Source organism: Eublepharis macularius, chromosome 1, assembly GCF_028583425.1.
Source record: "Eublepharis macularius isolate TG4126 chromosome 1, MPM_Emac_v1.0, whole genome shotgun sequence".
In the NCBI taxonomy this organism is placed as follows: domain Eukaryota; kingdom Metazoa; phylum Chordata; class Lepidosauria; order Squamata; family Eublepharidae; genus Eublepharis; species Eublepharis macularius.
The window spans coordinates 29,602,139-29,618,822 of record NC_072790.1 but is presented as its reverse complement, the minus strand read 5'-3'; the positions used below and the strand labels follow the sequence as shown (position 1 = coordinate 29,618,822).

Genomic DNA, 16,684 nt, shown 5'->3' with positions numbered 1-16,684 from the left:
CCGAAGACCGGTGAGCGGTCGGGGCCGACGGATAAGTTGCAGGAACCGGCGGTCGCAGAGGTAAGCCCGGAGGTGGAGGAGCGGGTGCTGGGAGCCCGACTGGCTGAGCCGGAACGGAGACCATCGGAACCGACGGATGTTGCAGGAAGGGCAGCGACTGCTGGAACCACGCCACAAAATCCTGCCAGGAGGTCATGTTCCCAACCCCCGCGACCGGCTGGCAAGGGGGCAGAGGAGCAGGCACCGGGGCAGGCCAGCGAAGAGGCATCGGAACCGACGAGGTAGACGGCAGTGGAACGGAGGCCTCTGAAGGCGCCGGGGCGGACGGCAGGGAGTGCTCAAAAGATTGGAACGGTTCCGGGAAAGGCGGAAACGGCATAAACTCCTCGGGAACCGACGGAGGAGGCGTGCAAGGAGGCGACGGGGTGTGGAGACTCACCACATCGTCGGGTATCAGGACTGGTTCGGCCGGAGAACCAGGCAGCACAGTCGGAGCTGGGGACAATGCACGGTCCTTGGCCCTCGACTTCGCCTTGGCCTTCTTGGACGGGGGCTCCGAAACAGCCTCCGGAACCGAAGGCTTGGAGGAGGACTTCGGCTTGGGCGCGGAACGCTTCTTGGCCTTCCGGCTCGAAGGACGGTCCCCGGAACCGGAATCAGGACGGGCCTCCGGAACGGGTTGCCCCGTCGGTTCCGAGGGGAGCGGCTCTGGCGACTTACGAGACGGCGCCGGTGACGGAGCGGCGGAGCGCGGCCTATCTCCCGAAGAGCCCGATGGCTTGGGGGGGAGAAGGTTGGCATCCCACAAGAAGGCACGGAGCCTGGCCTTCCGATCACTCCTTGCCTTCGGAGTGAAGGACATACAAATGGAGCAGCGCTCGACAACATGCCCCTCGCCCAGGCAGATGAGGCAGAGCTCATGGCCGTCCGAATGGGTCATCTTAGTGCCGCATTTATGACACTTTTTAAACAAAGATGTCTGCGACATAATGAACGGTATCTCCCGACAGATGACAAGGGGAAAATACCGACCAGCAGAAGAAACGATCCAAAACTCCGAAGAGACGCTTGAAACGAACGCTAGACAATAAGAACCTTTTCGACGGCGGCGAAAAAGGAACTGAGGGAATGCCGGGGACGTTCGGATATATATGCATTCAAAATTGGCGGGAACACCGGCGCGCATGCGCGGTGGATCCGAACGTCCCCCTCACATCTCTTAGAGCTAGAAAAATCTTTTCCGCGGCTGGCCTGCGCCTGCGCAGTCCCAATGTGGGGCTGCACAGAAGGACGAAGACGATCAAAATGCTTGTGCACCATTTATTCCAATTACTTCCCTTAAATATTAATTTTAATAAAGAATAGGTTTGCACAGGGCTTTTTTTCTGGGAAAAGAGGCGGTGGAACTCAGTGGGTTGCCCTCGGAGAAAATGGTCACATGGCTGGTGGGCCCGCCCCCTGATCTCCAGACAGAGGGGAGTTTTGATTGCCCAGTGCGGAGGGCAATCTAAACTCCCCTCTGTCTAGAGATCAGGGGGTGGGGCCGCCAGCCATGTGACTGTTTTCAAGAGGTTCCGGAACCTCCGTTCCCCCGTGTTCCCCCTGAAAAAAGCCCTGGGTTTGCATACCTGGAATACCCGATTTAAATGTTTTGGTGCCCATTCACCTCTAATAAGGTAACTAAACCAATAGCCTTTTACTGGGCCTGATCAGCAGGGGCATTTTCTGTGCCAGGGCTTTGAGTGGACAGGCCAGGAAAAGCACAGAGGGCCTTGGAAGCCGGAGTTCTTCCAGGCAAGCAAACACAGCAACCCGCGAGGTAACTTTCTCTGCAACTGAGTGACAACAGCAGGTAAAAGAACAACTCGGAAAGCATTTCTCTAACCTCTCCCGCTCATTTGTCTACATTAAAATGCTATGCATGCAGCTATCCAGTATGGAAAAGTTGGACGCCTATGCAAAATCGAGAGGGAAGAAATAATCAACTGGAAATCAACCACTCCCATCCACAATCACTGATGTCGACTGATCTCTGGAGACAGATGAATAGCTGCCTACTCACTCAACCTTGGCAATGTAATGCTACCGATCCAGAGCCCAGACTGTCAAGCATGAACCCAGATAAAATGTGGCAAAGGAGTGTCTTCCCTTGTCCTTCCCCTGTGCTATGAGAATTTGGAGATCGGTGGGAGAAACTGGAACTTGGCATGCAAGCCCCAAGCTTAACTTTACTCTCCCTTCAAGGACAGTATCTGCATTTGGGGTTCTGCTCTTTAAGAATTGGTGTGCATCGGTGTATGCAATTTAAGACCAGCAGATGTGCTTTCCCACAAATATTTTCTATTGGACATTTGTCATTCATGGTAGGTTTTTATTCCCCTCTGAGCTGCTCTGTGAAACCATTTTCAGATAAGAACTCCAAGGGCCTTTTAGCTTTAAAGTGGTCAGAGCCCTGAAAAGCATCACACATTCTAAAGCTACAGGGAGGTGGGAATGAGAACAATCCTGACCCCAATGGCCCTCTCTAAGTGACTAGAAGGAGCTTGACCAAGTAGGGTTTTTTTACATTGAACAAAACCTCAATCGTCCTCAAAATGGCAAAGCACCCCCAGAGGACCATGAATATACTGAATGCTTATTAGGCTTCCCTCTAGCTTCCCTGCTCTTTTAAACAGAAACATTGCTATTTTTCAGCATAACCAATAAGCACCCAAAGTATGCAGCAACCTCTACCTTGTCTGAGCATTTCCTAGTTTCAGTAGTCTATCAACAGGAATGGGGCCAAGCATGTGCGATGGGAGAAGGCGAAGGACTGGGAAATCGCCCTGTCCCAATACTATGAACTCTCAGAGACTTAAAGGTAAAGGTCCCCTGTGCAAGCACCGAGTCATTACTGATCCATGGGGGGACGTCGCATCCTGATGTTTTCTTGGCAGACTTTTTTTTAATGGGGTGGTTTGCCATTGCCTTCCCCAGTCATCTACACTTTACCCCCAGGAAACTGGGTACTCATTTTACCGACCTCGGAAGGATGAAAGGCTGAGTCAACCTTGAGCCGGCTACCTGAACCCAGCTTCCACCAGGATCGAACTCAGATTGTGAGCAGAGCTTGGGCTGCAGTGCTGCAGTTTACCACTCTGCGCCACGGGGCTCCAACAGGAATGGGGCCAAGCATGCGGGACGGGAGAAGGAGAATGACTGGGAAATTGCCCTGTCTCAATACTATGCACTCTTAGAGACTTAAGCAAGCTAATTTCCCACAGCACCCGGTCTTCTCCACATACCTACTCTTAAAATCGCAACAGCAACAGCATGCTCAACCATAAAACAGGCTGGAAAGGGGGTGCCTTTTAATCTATAAAGCAGCGTTTGAGAGCCTCCCCCACCACCACATATGTAGAAGCTTCTCCCTTTCTTGCTCTGTTTCAGTGCCTTCATGAGAGGCATTCAGCCATAAAGTTTGCTCTTAGAAGGAATGATGATAGTGACGATACTGACTGGTGCTATTTACAGTATTAAGCCCCACCTGCAAGGCTTAGTCATGCATCACACAGGGCTTTACCATGCACACCAGCACACTAGACGCAGTGTGTGTTTTGCTCACCCCATTTCTTCACGGGGCCAAAGCACAAAGTGCACCCAACAGCTCTGTTCTTCTCTTAAAGCCAACATAACATAAAGCTGAGCAACACATTTATTAACGCATCTGGATCTAAGCAACAGAAAGCTGGCTTGACCAACAAGCAGATTGTGTTCATTCACATTGGCAGCCGAGTGTAAAAACTACCTGGGGCGTACGTTTATTATAGACGTCTCCGTGTTTAATTTCATCTTTAGATAGGTATAGACATAATACACATTTTAAAAAGGACACCCTTTCACCACCTTCCACAAACCCAGGGACAGTGCAGTTTTCTCAGAAAGACAAACTGGAATCATAGTTATATTATCGTTACATTAGATGACATTTTTGTCATTTCTTCAGGAGAGTGACTCTTCATCACCTCTTTAATAAACTGTTCAAGTGCCGTGAAATAGCCTTGGCACTGCCAAGTGTCATTGTGAGTGCCATCTGGAAATATGGCCAATCTTTTAGTCCGGGCAGGGGAAAGTTCATAGAGTTGCTTCATCATAACTGGGGGGATCAGCTGGTCAGAGAGCCCAGAGATGAAAAGGGAAGGCGTTCTGCACTGGGAGATTTTTCTGTAGGACAGGAACTTGTTTTTATAGCACCACAGAGGAAGGTATCTCATTGGGAAGAAAGAAAAGAGCGTGCCGGCCATGTGCGGGATGCTGAGGAACGTGTTCTCCACCATGATGGCAGAAATCCTATGAGAGTTCTCAGATGCCAAGTGGATGGCAACAGCTCCCCCCAAGGAACGGCCAAAGAGGAAAATCTTCGTCTTATCAAGGTCAGATCGAGTCATCACGTAGTCTAGCACAGCCTCGGAATCTAAATAGATGCCTTCTTCGCTGGCCTCCCCTTCACTTCTCCCGTAGCCTCGATAGTCAACCAGCAGCAGGTTTATCTTCAGATTCACCAGCATCAGCAAAGCATTTGGCAGCCTGTGGCCGACGTTTCCCGCATTCCCGTGAAAGTAGATGACAGTGGGCGAAAAGGCGGAATTGTCCCCCGTGAATCGAAGAAGAATCAGATTGAGCAGCAGGCCGTCTTTGGTTCTGATGAAGATGTTTTCATGCGGGATACCAGTAGGCATGGGGACATAAAGCCGCGACGAAGAGGGTTGCTCGGGGAAGTAAAGCAGCGCATCCTGGAACTTATACAGTATACCTGCTATGGACAAAAATATTAGCAGAGGTAATATCATGCCTCCGTAGAGGTGAAAAGTTACAATCAGAGGTAAGAGAGAAATACGGCAGAGACCCCAGGACCACGATGCTAAGGCAAGCAGCCACTTTTCAACGGAAGTCCAAAACATCCATGATCTTTCCATCATAGTAGTCAACTAATCTTCAGTCCATATGAATCCTGAAAAAGAAGATACATTTGAGATGATCTTTGAAAAGGCCTCTTTAAGTTTGCATAAAATGGTTGTTTATAGACCTTTGAGCACAATGAAGCATTTTTACATTCCCTTAATATATCAGTATGCATTAACATGCTCAATTCTGTCACTGACAGCAATGTTAACAGTTATAAGTACTCTTTTTTCCCTTTTGTAAGTGGAACCAAGTGTGGGGGTGACAGGGGAAAGAGATTCAGCCCTTCCCTTCCCAGCTCTCAGGTTTCACCTATACTACCATGCACGTACAAGGAGCCAACATATGTATAGTCGGGGTAAAATTCCAACGCCAGGCAAGTATAATTAGAAATAGTTAATTTGCTAAATAATGCTGCAAATTTAGTTGCGCCATCTGCCCACATATGTACTGTGCATGGGGGGGAAATACCCAGAACTCCCCCCTCCCCATAAAAAAAAAAACAAATTGGAAAATAGTTTGGACATCTGAACCAGTGAAAGGATGAGAGATCTACCCAAAAAAGCACCTTTGCGATGATGCCAAAGCTTTAATTCAAACAGATACATTTAGCTGACATCAAACTGGTACTATTTCCAGGTATTCGTCATGTAGAAAGTGCAGGCGGCCTCTGCATGGAGTATCTAAAACCTACCAAGGACAAAAGTTCTCTTTGTGCTTTGGGGGCTGTCTGTGCTGCTTTGTCTCAGACTTGCCATTCTGGCTGTAAAATGATTTTTAAAAAAAACCCACATTGACTTTCAAGTTGCAGAAATACATGGGGGTGTCCAGAAAATCACCGGTTAGCATTTCTTTCTTGCAAGTGTTAATAACCACCAACCAGTGGCAAAATGGCCGGCTACAAGAAGCTTATCCAGAAGATACACAACTGGAAAAGCATATAAATGTGTAGTGCCATTTAAAGCATTTCAAGACACATATATATTATTATGCCCTGACCTGGATAGCCCAGGTGAGCCTGATCTCATCAGATCGCAGAAGCTAAACAGGGTCGGCCTTGGTTAATAATTGGATGGGAGCAGGGTTCCTGCGAACGTGAGCTCCTGCGCTATGGCGCAAGAATTGTCACAACTCAGAGCTGAGAAGCCTCAGCGCACGGAAGGCACTGGGCGCTGGAGGAGGAGCCACAGCAGGTGCCTGTGCAGCCTTTCCAAAGCCCCTTGCTGGGCTCTGGAGGAGGCACCGCAGCAGGCACCCATGCGTCCTTTCCCCAGCCCCCCCCCCCAGGCTTGGGGGAAAGAGCCGCGGAAGGCGCCCGCGCGTCCTTTCCCCAGCCCCTCGCAAGGCTCTGGAGGAGGCACTGCAACAGACGCCTGCGTGGCCTTTCCCCAGCCCCACAGCCAGGCTTGGGGGAAAGAGCCGCGGAAGGCGCCCACACATCCTTTCCCCAGCCCCTCGCAAGGCTCTGGAGGAGGCACCGCAGCAGGCGCCCGCGCAGCCTTTCCCCAGTCCCCCGCCAGACTTGGGGGAAAGAGCCACGGAAGGCGCCCACGCGTCCTTTCCCCAGCCCCTCGCAAGGCTCTGGAGGAGACACCGCAGCAGCCGCCTGCACAGCCTTTCCCTGGCCCCTCACCGGGCCCTAGGGGAAGAGCCAAGGCAGGAGCCCGAGCAGCCTTTCCCAGGCCCATTGCCAGGCTCTGGAAGAAGACCCATGGTGGGCACCCGCACGGCCTTTTCCCAGCCCCTCGCCAGGCTCTGGGGGAAGAGCTGTGGCAGGCACCCGCACGGCCTTTCCCAGGCCTCTCAGAGAAAAGAGGCTGCAGCAGGCATCCACGCGGCCTTACCCAGGCCCGTTGCTGGGTATGGAAGAGGAGCCACGGTGGGCATCCCCAAGGCCTTTCGCCAGCCCACCAAGCATCCTCTCTGGCCCAGTGCTGGAGGAAAAGGCGGCAGCGACAGGCACCCATGCTATTTCTCACCAGCCCACCGAGCAGCCTCTCTGGCCCAGCGCGGGTGCTGGAGGAGGAGGAGGAGATGGCGGTGGTGTTTCACACTCCTAGGGTTGCCAGCTCCAGGTAGGGAAATACTCTTTTTGTGTGTGTGTAATCTATTTTACATGCCACCAAAAAATTGACTTCCTAGTCACAAAGACTTGCATGGCAAGGAAAATTCATGACAGAGCTAGGGTCTGAATCTGGAAATTTTACCCGGGCTGGTAAGACAGGCTGTCCTCTAGTTAAATTACTCCATGGGGAGTGGGGAGCTGCGGCCTCAGTTTTACCAGTATTTTTGTACATCAATGGCATTCTGCTTATATCTTTAGGGGAGAATAGATCATTGCAATACAGTGTAATAAAACAGAATGGCAAGCAAGGAGAAGGCAGGACTTCAGTGCTGACTTTACACTTTATGACTTGATTTCATTTCAAAGATTCCATGACCAGAACTCACAAAGAGAAAAGGAAAGAGTTTTAAAACCATGAAGCCTCTAGGGTGACTAAAGGCCAGTTCTAGGCTGTTCCAATGAGCAGCTCTCAGCTGGAAGCTAAATAGGTGCTCCCCCTGCAACTTCAGCCAGCTTCCTTCTTTCTGCAGACCTGGCCACAGAAGAGACAGGAAATGCCAATCGACAGAGCAGAGGTAGAGGGAGGGATGACTGCCCATCACATTCTGTTTAGGATTTACTTGTGGGCAAAGAGGAACCCTTACTGAAGCTCATCTGCCTGATGTTGCCCAAAATGCAAAGAAAACTGGCAATACACTGATGCACATGGAAAGAAATGGTGTCTGAGCCATTTGCAGGCATGCTTCACAACACCTTTCTATATAAAACACAGAAGGGAATAGCCAGAGAGTGAGTGCACTGCGGGGCTGTATGATGCACAATTCTTCTTCTCCATAGATCCAGAGGAGTTAGCCGTGTTAGTCTGTAGTTGCAAAATAGTAAAGAGTCCAGTAGCATCTTTAAGATTAACTAACTTTATTGAGGCATAAGCTTTTGAGAACCACATGCCTAAGTGGGTGTCATCAACATATCGATGGCACCCAATACCAATGCCTCAGACAACCTAAATCAAAAGTCTTTTAATCAAATGGATTCTGGTTTTCGAAAAGGCGCACTCACAACTTGCAAGTTGCTGCTCACAAATTGGATTTCTGGCTCACAACACTGCACCGCTTAGAGGGAACATTGGATGGGAGACCTCCAACGAAGACCAGGATTGCAGAGGCAGGCAATGGCAAACCACCTCTATTAGTCTCTTGCCATGAAAACTCCACCAGGGGTCGCCATAAGTCAGCTATGACTTGATGGCACTCTTCACCACCAAGCTCTGCTGAATACAGCAGGACTTCATTCTTATGCTACAATTCAAGAAAAAGTTGTCAAATGCTAGGAGAATATTACTGAATAGAAATGAAAGGCTGACATACTTTTTATCATTTTGTTCTTACAGCAGAAGAGGGGACTGCGATGCTTCCCGTCCACAGGGGACTGCGGCATCACACTCTCCACCACCACCATATATTATTATGCTATTGGATGAAGGCTGACACAAACATTAAAGGTAAAGGTAAAGGTAGTCCCCTGTGCAAGCACCGAGTCATTACTGACCCATGGGGGGATGTCGCATCACGACGTTTTCTTGGCAGACTTTTTACGGGGTGGTTTGCCATTGCCTTCCCTAGTCATCTACACTTTACCCCCCAGGAAACTGGGTATTCGTTTTACCGACCTCGGAAGGATGGAAGGCTGAGTCAACCTTGAGCCGGCTACCTGAACCCAGCTTCCGCCAGGATCAAACTCAGGTTGTGAGTGGAGCTTTGACTGCAGTACTGCCGCTTACCACTCTGCGCCACGGGGCTCTTAGCCACAAACATTATAAGCAGATAATACCCCATAGAAAAAATGTTCACAGCTGAGCTCAGATAGAGACAACGCTGTAAGAGAAACATTACAGACCACTGGTCATCCAGGAACCCAGAAATGGAATGCTGGCTTACAAGACTCTGAAATACCTATGGTTCGGTCCTCTGAAGAACTACTGCCCCAAAGTGGGATTTACTAGTCCTGAAAAGAAAAACTTGAAACAATTAAATTACTCTCAACTAGAAACACTGAACTGGATCCCACAGAAGATTTCCATGGGCAGAGGGGGGCAATTTTCACCAATTCTGTTCTCTTGCTATTCCTGGGGGACCCCGTTTACCCAAGTGCAGCATTACAGGGGGTATTCTGGACCTCAACATGAGGAGGTGGAGGCAAAGAAGTCACACTTGACGGACAGAAGTCCCTTCTATGCGCAGAAATCCTCTGTGCAATCCAACCCTTCACTATGTTCAAATAGAAGTCACTAATTTCTACTATTGAAACACTAGGCAAGACAAATTTCCGCCCCTTCTTAAAAACTCAACAAGAGTTAGTTGACTAACAGTAGCCAATCAAGCCTGCAAACAAAACAAAGGATCTAGACGCCCAATGACCCGTCTCAGAAGTAGAATTTTTTCAGTCCAGCCATCAGTCCAGCCAATAGCAGCTGCAGACTAAGCACTGCATTTCTCACCTACCTAGCCAGTCACTGGGCAACCGAGAATATCTAACTTTGAAAACCCGCCTGTGGACAAGACACTAGAGGGCTGTGTACCTTCTCCAACCTCTGACTCTTCTCTATTCATCTCATCTAAATCCTCCAAGGACAGATTCTGTAACTGCTGGTCCATGAAAAGTTTTTATAGTGTTAAGGAGAAATTCCGGTGGCCAGGGGTCTGGGACCTAGATGGGGTGGGGGGGCAATGTTAACTGACCTTTAGTTCACTAAACTAGTAATTTCTGCCTATACTAGGTTGGAGCCACGGCTTAGAAAGGTTTTCCACCGACAAATATTAATCCAAATAAAATCAAGTTATAAATTTACCCCCAAGTGTCTCTGCAAGGTAAACCACAACCAAAGGTACCGTTCTTATTTGTAAGTCTCCTTTCACCCAGAAGGGATGTTGTAACCACAATCTGAAATGGAACTAACAAATAACGCGAACAATGCTACAGAGAGCGACAGTGAAACTGAGGTACCCCAATGACTTCCATGGAAGAGTTAAATTCCGTTGAAACAGATGAGTGGACAGCCATGTCCACAGGACATCTTTGAATGTGCTAAAAGCAGCACGTCAACAGTTCACAGCACCTTTGCTTTCTTTTTTTCTTAATTTTACACAAATTTAAGGGAAGTGCAAGCTATGTTGTCTTTGCATTTTTCATTTTTACAAATATTACCCCAATAAAAATAATTTCTACATAAAGCTTTGAGTTTGTTTGAAGTTTTAAGGCGCTTGTGAATTTTCCCCCTTCCTGAATACAAGTTCAAGTATTTCTTCGAGGCATCTTATGAGGGGCATAATGTTAACATCAGTACTTTTAAAATTTTAAATCACACTTTGTTTAGGAGGTCTGAATATTTTCCAATTCAAGTTTTTCTGGAAAACCCTCATCACTACTTTATAATCACTTCAACTTGCTACGATGATGCCTTAAGTCCTGTATAACCAAACATTACAAAGGGATTTAATTTTGCGTGCTGGAAAGGAGCGTAAGGCTCATTCAAAGCAACCATATAATCTCTCCTGAACTGATTCAGCCACCCACTGAACTTTCTAAACTTGAGCATAAATACTAATTGGCAACCTACAAAAGACAAGACAGGTGCTGGAGGAACAAACACTTGTTAGTAGATGCTAGCACAAAGGAAAGAAACAGCTGATGTAGTCATAGCTAAATATCAACTTCCTAAATTGCTTATACAAGCGAGTATCTTCCATTCAACACCAAGAACTGGTTTGAGCTCAACACATCATTAATGAGCTGCAATCTATGTTGGACCATGATACTGCTCCTCACAGGCACCGGGAGGCAAACTTCTTCTTGCCCAGACAGCCCCTCTTCCCCCGCAACCTTGAACAACTCCTTGCTCACAACAACCTATCTCCCAACAAGGAAACTAACTCTGGGACCAAAGCCTACAATGAACTGAGGTGCCAACTCTGTCCCCATATTCACTCCAACAACACAATTATTGGACCTAACAACACCAGCTGTACAGTCTCAGACTCATTCACTTGCTTGTCTTCCAACATTACCTATGCCATCACGTGTCAGCAATGCCCTTCAACTTTTTATACTGGACAGACAGGTCATTTCCTTCACTAAAGAATAAATGGACCAAAAATCTGGTATCAAAAGTCTCAACATTCAAAAACTGGTGGGAGAACATTTTAATTTGACAGGACATTCTGTCACTGACCTAAGAGTAGCAGTTCTCATGCAGAGAAATTTCAAAGGAAAGTGACAATGTAATGAAATTGGGTTTATTTGCAAATTTGGAACAATGGACCCCCCAGGATTGAATCAGGACATCAGATTTTTCTCGTATCAGAGATGCTAATTTTCTACACTTCGCACCCATGCTCTACCAAGAGAATTACAACATATATTTTAGCTAGCTTCCTGACGCTCTAATCTGCAATACTCTTCCCACCCTCTGCCTGGATGGTAAGTCTCTGACTTTTCTCCACTCCAAGTATCTGATGAAGGGAGCTTTGACTTTCAAAAGTTCATATCCTGAACTTTTGTCCTTAAGATGCTACTGGACTCAAGAGATGTTCTTGTTAGTAGCATTAAGAATTTTAGCTCTTGCAACTCAATCGTGTTTCAGACTCACCATGTTTTTAGAATATCACTCTGCTATTTGCACTGGTTAAGTATATCATATAAAGCCATTGTCGGCGTTGTAACATAAATATAAACAACTAAAATCTGTCCCTGACCATTTTCTAAAAACACCTGGCTGGTGTCAGGAAAGGTGCTGACAGGCACAGTGGCAGTCCATGGGGACTCCCTAATTTAATTTAATTTAGTCTGTCCTCCCCACACCAGCGGGCTCAGGGCGGATCACAACAAAGCTTAAAAACACATTGCACAATTCAACCATTGCTACCATTAAAAACATAAAATACTACGTACCATCATTTAAAAATACTACATCTACATAAATATAAAAAACAAGAAACATAGCAGCACATAATTTAGACGCTCACCTTTCACCATCTATAAAGCATTTTTACCAGCAAAATATGTGAGAGATGGAAGGTGACATTGGACGGGAGGGCATATAGTTTATCCCACCCAACTGCGGGGGGGGGGGGACCGCCTAGCAGCAACCATATGCCTAGCGGAACAGCTCTGTCTTGCAGACCTGGCAAAATGCTAACAAATCTTGCCGGGCCCTGGTCTCATAAGACAGAGCGTTCCACCAGGCTGGGGCCAGGACCGAAAAAGCTCTGGCCTTGGTCGATGCCAGGCGGGCCTCCCTAGGGCCAGGGATCTTTAATAGATGTTTATCACTTGAGCAAAGAGTCCTCTGGGGCTCATATGGGGAGAGGCGGTCCTGCAGATACGTCAGTCCCAGTCCACATAGGGCTTTATAGGTTAGTATCAAAACCTTGAACCTGATTCGGTACTCCACCGGTAACCAATGCAGCTGGCACAATACCGGTGTTGTACGCCCCCATATCAGTGTTCTGGCAATAACCCGCGCCGCTGCATTCTGTATCAGCTGTAACTGCCGAATCAGGTTCAGGGGAAGCCCAGCATAGAGTGCATTGCAGTAGTCCAACCTAGAGGTGACCACTGTAGTCAAGTCGCGGGACGACAGATAGGGGGCAAGTTGCCTGGCTTGTCAAAGACAGTAAAAAGAAGACCTGGCAACCGTAGTAATCTGATCCTCCATTGTCAGGGAGGAATCAAGAATCACCCCCAGGCTCCTAACTCTCGGAGCCAATGTGAGCACTGCCCCATCGAGCATAGGAAGCCGGGGTCCTGAATCCATACTTCCACGACTCATGTACATGATCTCCGTCTTCATAGGGTTCAGTTTCAGCCGACTTTGTCTCAACCATCCAGCTACGGCTTCAAAAGCACACTCCAGGACATCCAGGGCTGATCCAGCCCGTCCGTCAAACAACAGATAAAGCTGGGTGTCATCTGCATATTGGTGACACCCAAGCCTGAAACTCCACACCAACTGGGTGAGGGGGTGCATATAGATATATGCACCTAATAATGGAGAGAGTATCGCTCCCTGCGGCACACCACATACTAGAGGCCTACGGGACAATAGCCTGTCTCCTAGCACCACCCTCTGTCCCCGATCATGGAGAAAGGAGACTAGCCACTGCAGCGCTGCTCCCTGAATCCCCACATCGGCGAGGTGGTGGGTCAAAAGATCGTTGTTGACCATATCGAACACTGCTGAAAGAGCCAATAAAATCAGCAGAGCCGATCTGCCCCGATCCAGATGCCTGCGGAGATCGTCTGTGAGGGTGACCAGCAGTGTCTCCACCCCATGTCCTGGGTGGAAACCGGACTGGAAGGGATCTAGGGCCGAGGTCTCCTTCTGGAAACTCTGCTGTTGTTTCTCTGCTGCCCACTCAACCACCTTACCAGAAACAGGAGGTTCAAGACCGGGGGGTAACTGAGTGGGTCGGTAGGATCTAATGATGGTTTCTTCAAAAGAGGCCGTACCACAGCCTCCTTTAACACCCTAGGAAAACCTCCAGAGCGTAAGGACAAGTTTACAATCGCCTCCAAGGAATCCCGTAGTCCGTCGGCACTGGCTTTTACCAGCCACAACGGACATGGGTCCAGGGGGCATGTGGTAGGCCGCACCACCTGGAGAATCCTGTCCACCTCCTCCCCGAAAAGGGGGCTGAAACGATCAAGTATCATTTGACATGGCTACTATAGGGGTAGCCATGTTAGAGTCGAAGGTGAGACAAAGCTCTATTTGTTTTGGCTGTAAGAGATTGTGAAAAGTGAGCTGTGGCTCACAGAACCATACACCTCCAGAAATCCATCTTTAAAGAGCCACAGCTCATGTGTGTCCCTATGAAAAAACTACAGTAATCACCCTTAATTGGTTCTTAGACCAAGAGCAAACTACATGGGTAAAAGATGCAGAGGAGTTAGCCGTGTTAGTCTGTGGTAGCAAAATCAAAAAGAGTCCAGTAGCACCTTTAAGACTAACCAATTTTATTGTAGCATAAGCTTTCAATAGCTTATGCTACAATAAAAGCTTATGCTACAATAAAATTGGTTAGTCTTAAAGGTGCTACTAGACTCTTTTTGATTTTACATTGGTAAAAGTTCGCCAAGCAATTAATTTTGGCCAAAACGAGTCCAGATGACACTTGGAGAAACTGGTTGAACCAACTGGTTGACAATTCTGGCACTTAAAAATATTACAAGCCCCCTAGAACTACCTGGAGTTTCACCTCTCAAGTCACACTAGTGAGTGTTTACAATAAGTAAAGGATACTTCCAAAACCTAGAACAGTATAAGTCTCTGCTGTTTTAAAAAAGAATGTTTATTTAACATTTGCTTGTTTTTCATATTTGTATATTTTTTACAGATATACCCAACCTGCCATTTTCTATTATGAAGAACAAGCAAAAGCAGTTTTGGGTTCATTTTTCAAAAAGGTGCCATCCCCAAAAGATCAGTGGCATACTTGCAAGCAGAACACTAGCTTCTAATAAAATAAGTACAACAAAATCAAACAAGTTTTTTATTAGACAAAAACAGTCTTCAATAAGTCATACATATCCTAATGACTGGAGGGGGTAATCACATCACACTCTCAGTCAGGAAAGGCAAGGCAATGTTTGTTATTCCAAACTGTAACTTGATTATTCTTCTGTCTGAAAAATATTAGGAACAGAAGCTTTATAATAGTGTTAACACAGATGCTTTCTAAGGATTCAAGTAAGGCTACCCAGTGATCAAACAAGGTACCCTAAGATGACCATGGCCTGTCACAGGACACTATGCTGCCTGCTTTGGTCAAACTCTGCGACATAACTATGCTTCACTATGGACAGCTGGATTGACAGTTTAAGTGAGAAACACTTCAGAAGTACATGGCAACCACAAAGTACTTTCTCATCTTTCCCAGAACTCAGGTGAAATGGAGCGGCAGCACACCAATTCCCTCCCAATAAAGAGATCACCACATTGTTGAGGAAGACTCACCAAAGACGTCCACTGTGCACTGTAACTGCAAGAGCAAGCTTGATTTTAAAAATTATTAGGAAAGGAACTGGCAATATTGTGTTATCACATAGACTTGTATCACATTTGAAATAATGTGTACAAGTTCAGGTGGTTATTGTGGGTTTTCCGGGCTGTATTGCCATGGTCTTGGCATTGTAGTTCCTGACGTTTCGCCAGCAGCTGTGGCTGGCATCTTCAGAGGTGTAGCACCAAAAGACAGAGATCTCTCAGTGTCACACCTCTGAAGATGCCAGCCACAGCTACTGGCGAAAGGTCAGGAACTACAATGCCAAGACCACGGCAATACAGCCCAGAAAACCCACAACAACCATCATTCTCCGGCCATGAAAGCCTTCGACAGTACATTGTACAAGTTCAGGTTATCCTATCTCAAAAAAATAATTTTCATCAAGAACAGATAAAAAGAGCTGCCAAAATGATTAAGCACCTTCTTTTATAATGAAAAGATAAACAGTGATTTTTAACTAAGCAAAAAGATTGCTGGGGGAGAACTTAAAAGTGATCTATAAACCTATGAATAACCTAGGGAAAAGGGCAATTTTTCATTCTTGTAGTATAATGTTCACTCAGCATTCAAAGTTGCAGGACAAGAACCGTCTCCACAGAACAGAAAAAAGGGGCAATGAATCTCATACAGCGTCGCTAAACACAAAACAGGTATTAATAATCATGGTTGCTAATTTTGAAAAAACTGTATCAAAAGTACATGCATAGGTGCATTAAAGCCCTTGAAGGACACCACCAGAGAATCCTTCAAAATCTACACATGTAATTCAGATTACACTTTTGATGTTTAAAACATATTAACTGTTATTTTTATCCACTTCAGGAAAAAAAAGGAAGCTTTGACTCTGAAAAGTTCATACTCTGGAAATCTAAGGTACTACTGGACCCAAATCTTGCCGTTTCAAACCAGAACAGCGTCTGTCGTTTGTCTGCTACCAACAGCAGGATAAACACGAAGCCCACCCGAAAAGACAACAAAGCTCACAAACCACAATCCGTAGGCCCACAACAGGCGGGTCCGCTGACGTGACAGCTTTAATGAGACAATAAGGCGGGGGGGGGGGAATCACTTTTTTAAAAAAGAAATTTTTAGGCAGGTAGCTTGTCAGGTTTTTTCCCCCCATCACGAGCGGTACCGAAGTAGACTCTGGAACCAGCCTCTTCCTAGAGTTACCATTGCCAATATAAGGTACCATCTATGCTTACTCGGGAGTAAGCCTCATTAGGGAGCGGAGGCGGAGATTCGGGGCTGGGAAAAAGCCCCGCGAAGGCTCCACAGGAGCCCGGATTCGGCGACCCAGCACTGCCTGAGCCTGGAAAGGGGAGACCGAGTCGGCTTCTCCAGCCTCACCCGAGAAAACCTCCTCGGGCGGCGAGGGAGGAAAGCCAGCTCTTCCCTGCCTCCCTGCCTCCCTCCCCCCGGGGCAGCCGCGTCCCTTTCCCGCGCACTGCTGGGGCTGACCACGCCGCGCCTCCCGCTCCACCGACCTCATCGTTCTCCAACCGGCCACCTCGGCTCCCCTCACCGGGGCGATGTTCTCCGGCGCGCCGCCTCCTTCCTCCCCTCAGACCAGAAGCGCTTCCGCCAACCGTCTCTTGGGCGAAGCGCTTCCGCA

General features: G+C 47.6%; 1 protein-coding gene across 2 annotated transcripts; it reads right to left on the bottom strand.

Annotated features, from left to right (window-relative positions):
* Positions 1–3,777: 3,777 nt before the first annotated feature.
* ABHD13 (abhydrolase domain containing 13) lies at positions 3,778–16,673 on the bottom strand. Of its 2 annotated transcripts, none has more exons than XM_054983432.1 (2): positions 16,557–16,673; positions 3,778–4,990 (listed from the first exon to the last, which is right to left on the bottom strand). In XM_054983432.1, the coding sequence occupies exon 2, from the start codon at positions 4,956–4,958 to the stop codon at positions 3,942–3,944; it is 1,017 nt and encodes a 338-aa protein (XP_054839407.1). In that variant the 5' UTR covers positions 4,959–4,990; positions 16,557–16,673; the 3' UTR covers positions 3,778–3,941. The 2 variants fall into 2 exon arrangements, with proteins under 2 accessions (XP_054839407.1, XP_054839487.1); XM_054983512.1 differs by lacking the exon at positions 16,557–16,673 and adding an exon at positions 12,821–12,872.
* Between the last annotated feature and the right edge of the window lie 11 nt (positions 16,674–16,684).

Excerpts from the sequence above, each read along its gene's own strand:
- ABHD13 (XM_054983432.1), bottom strand. The coding sequence starts at position 4,958 with ATGATGGAAAGATCATGGATGTTTTGGACTTCCGTTGAAAAGTGGCTG.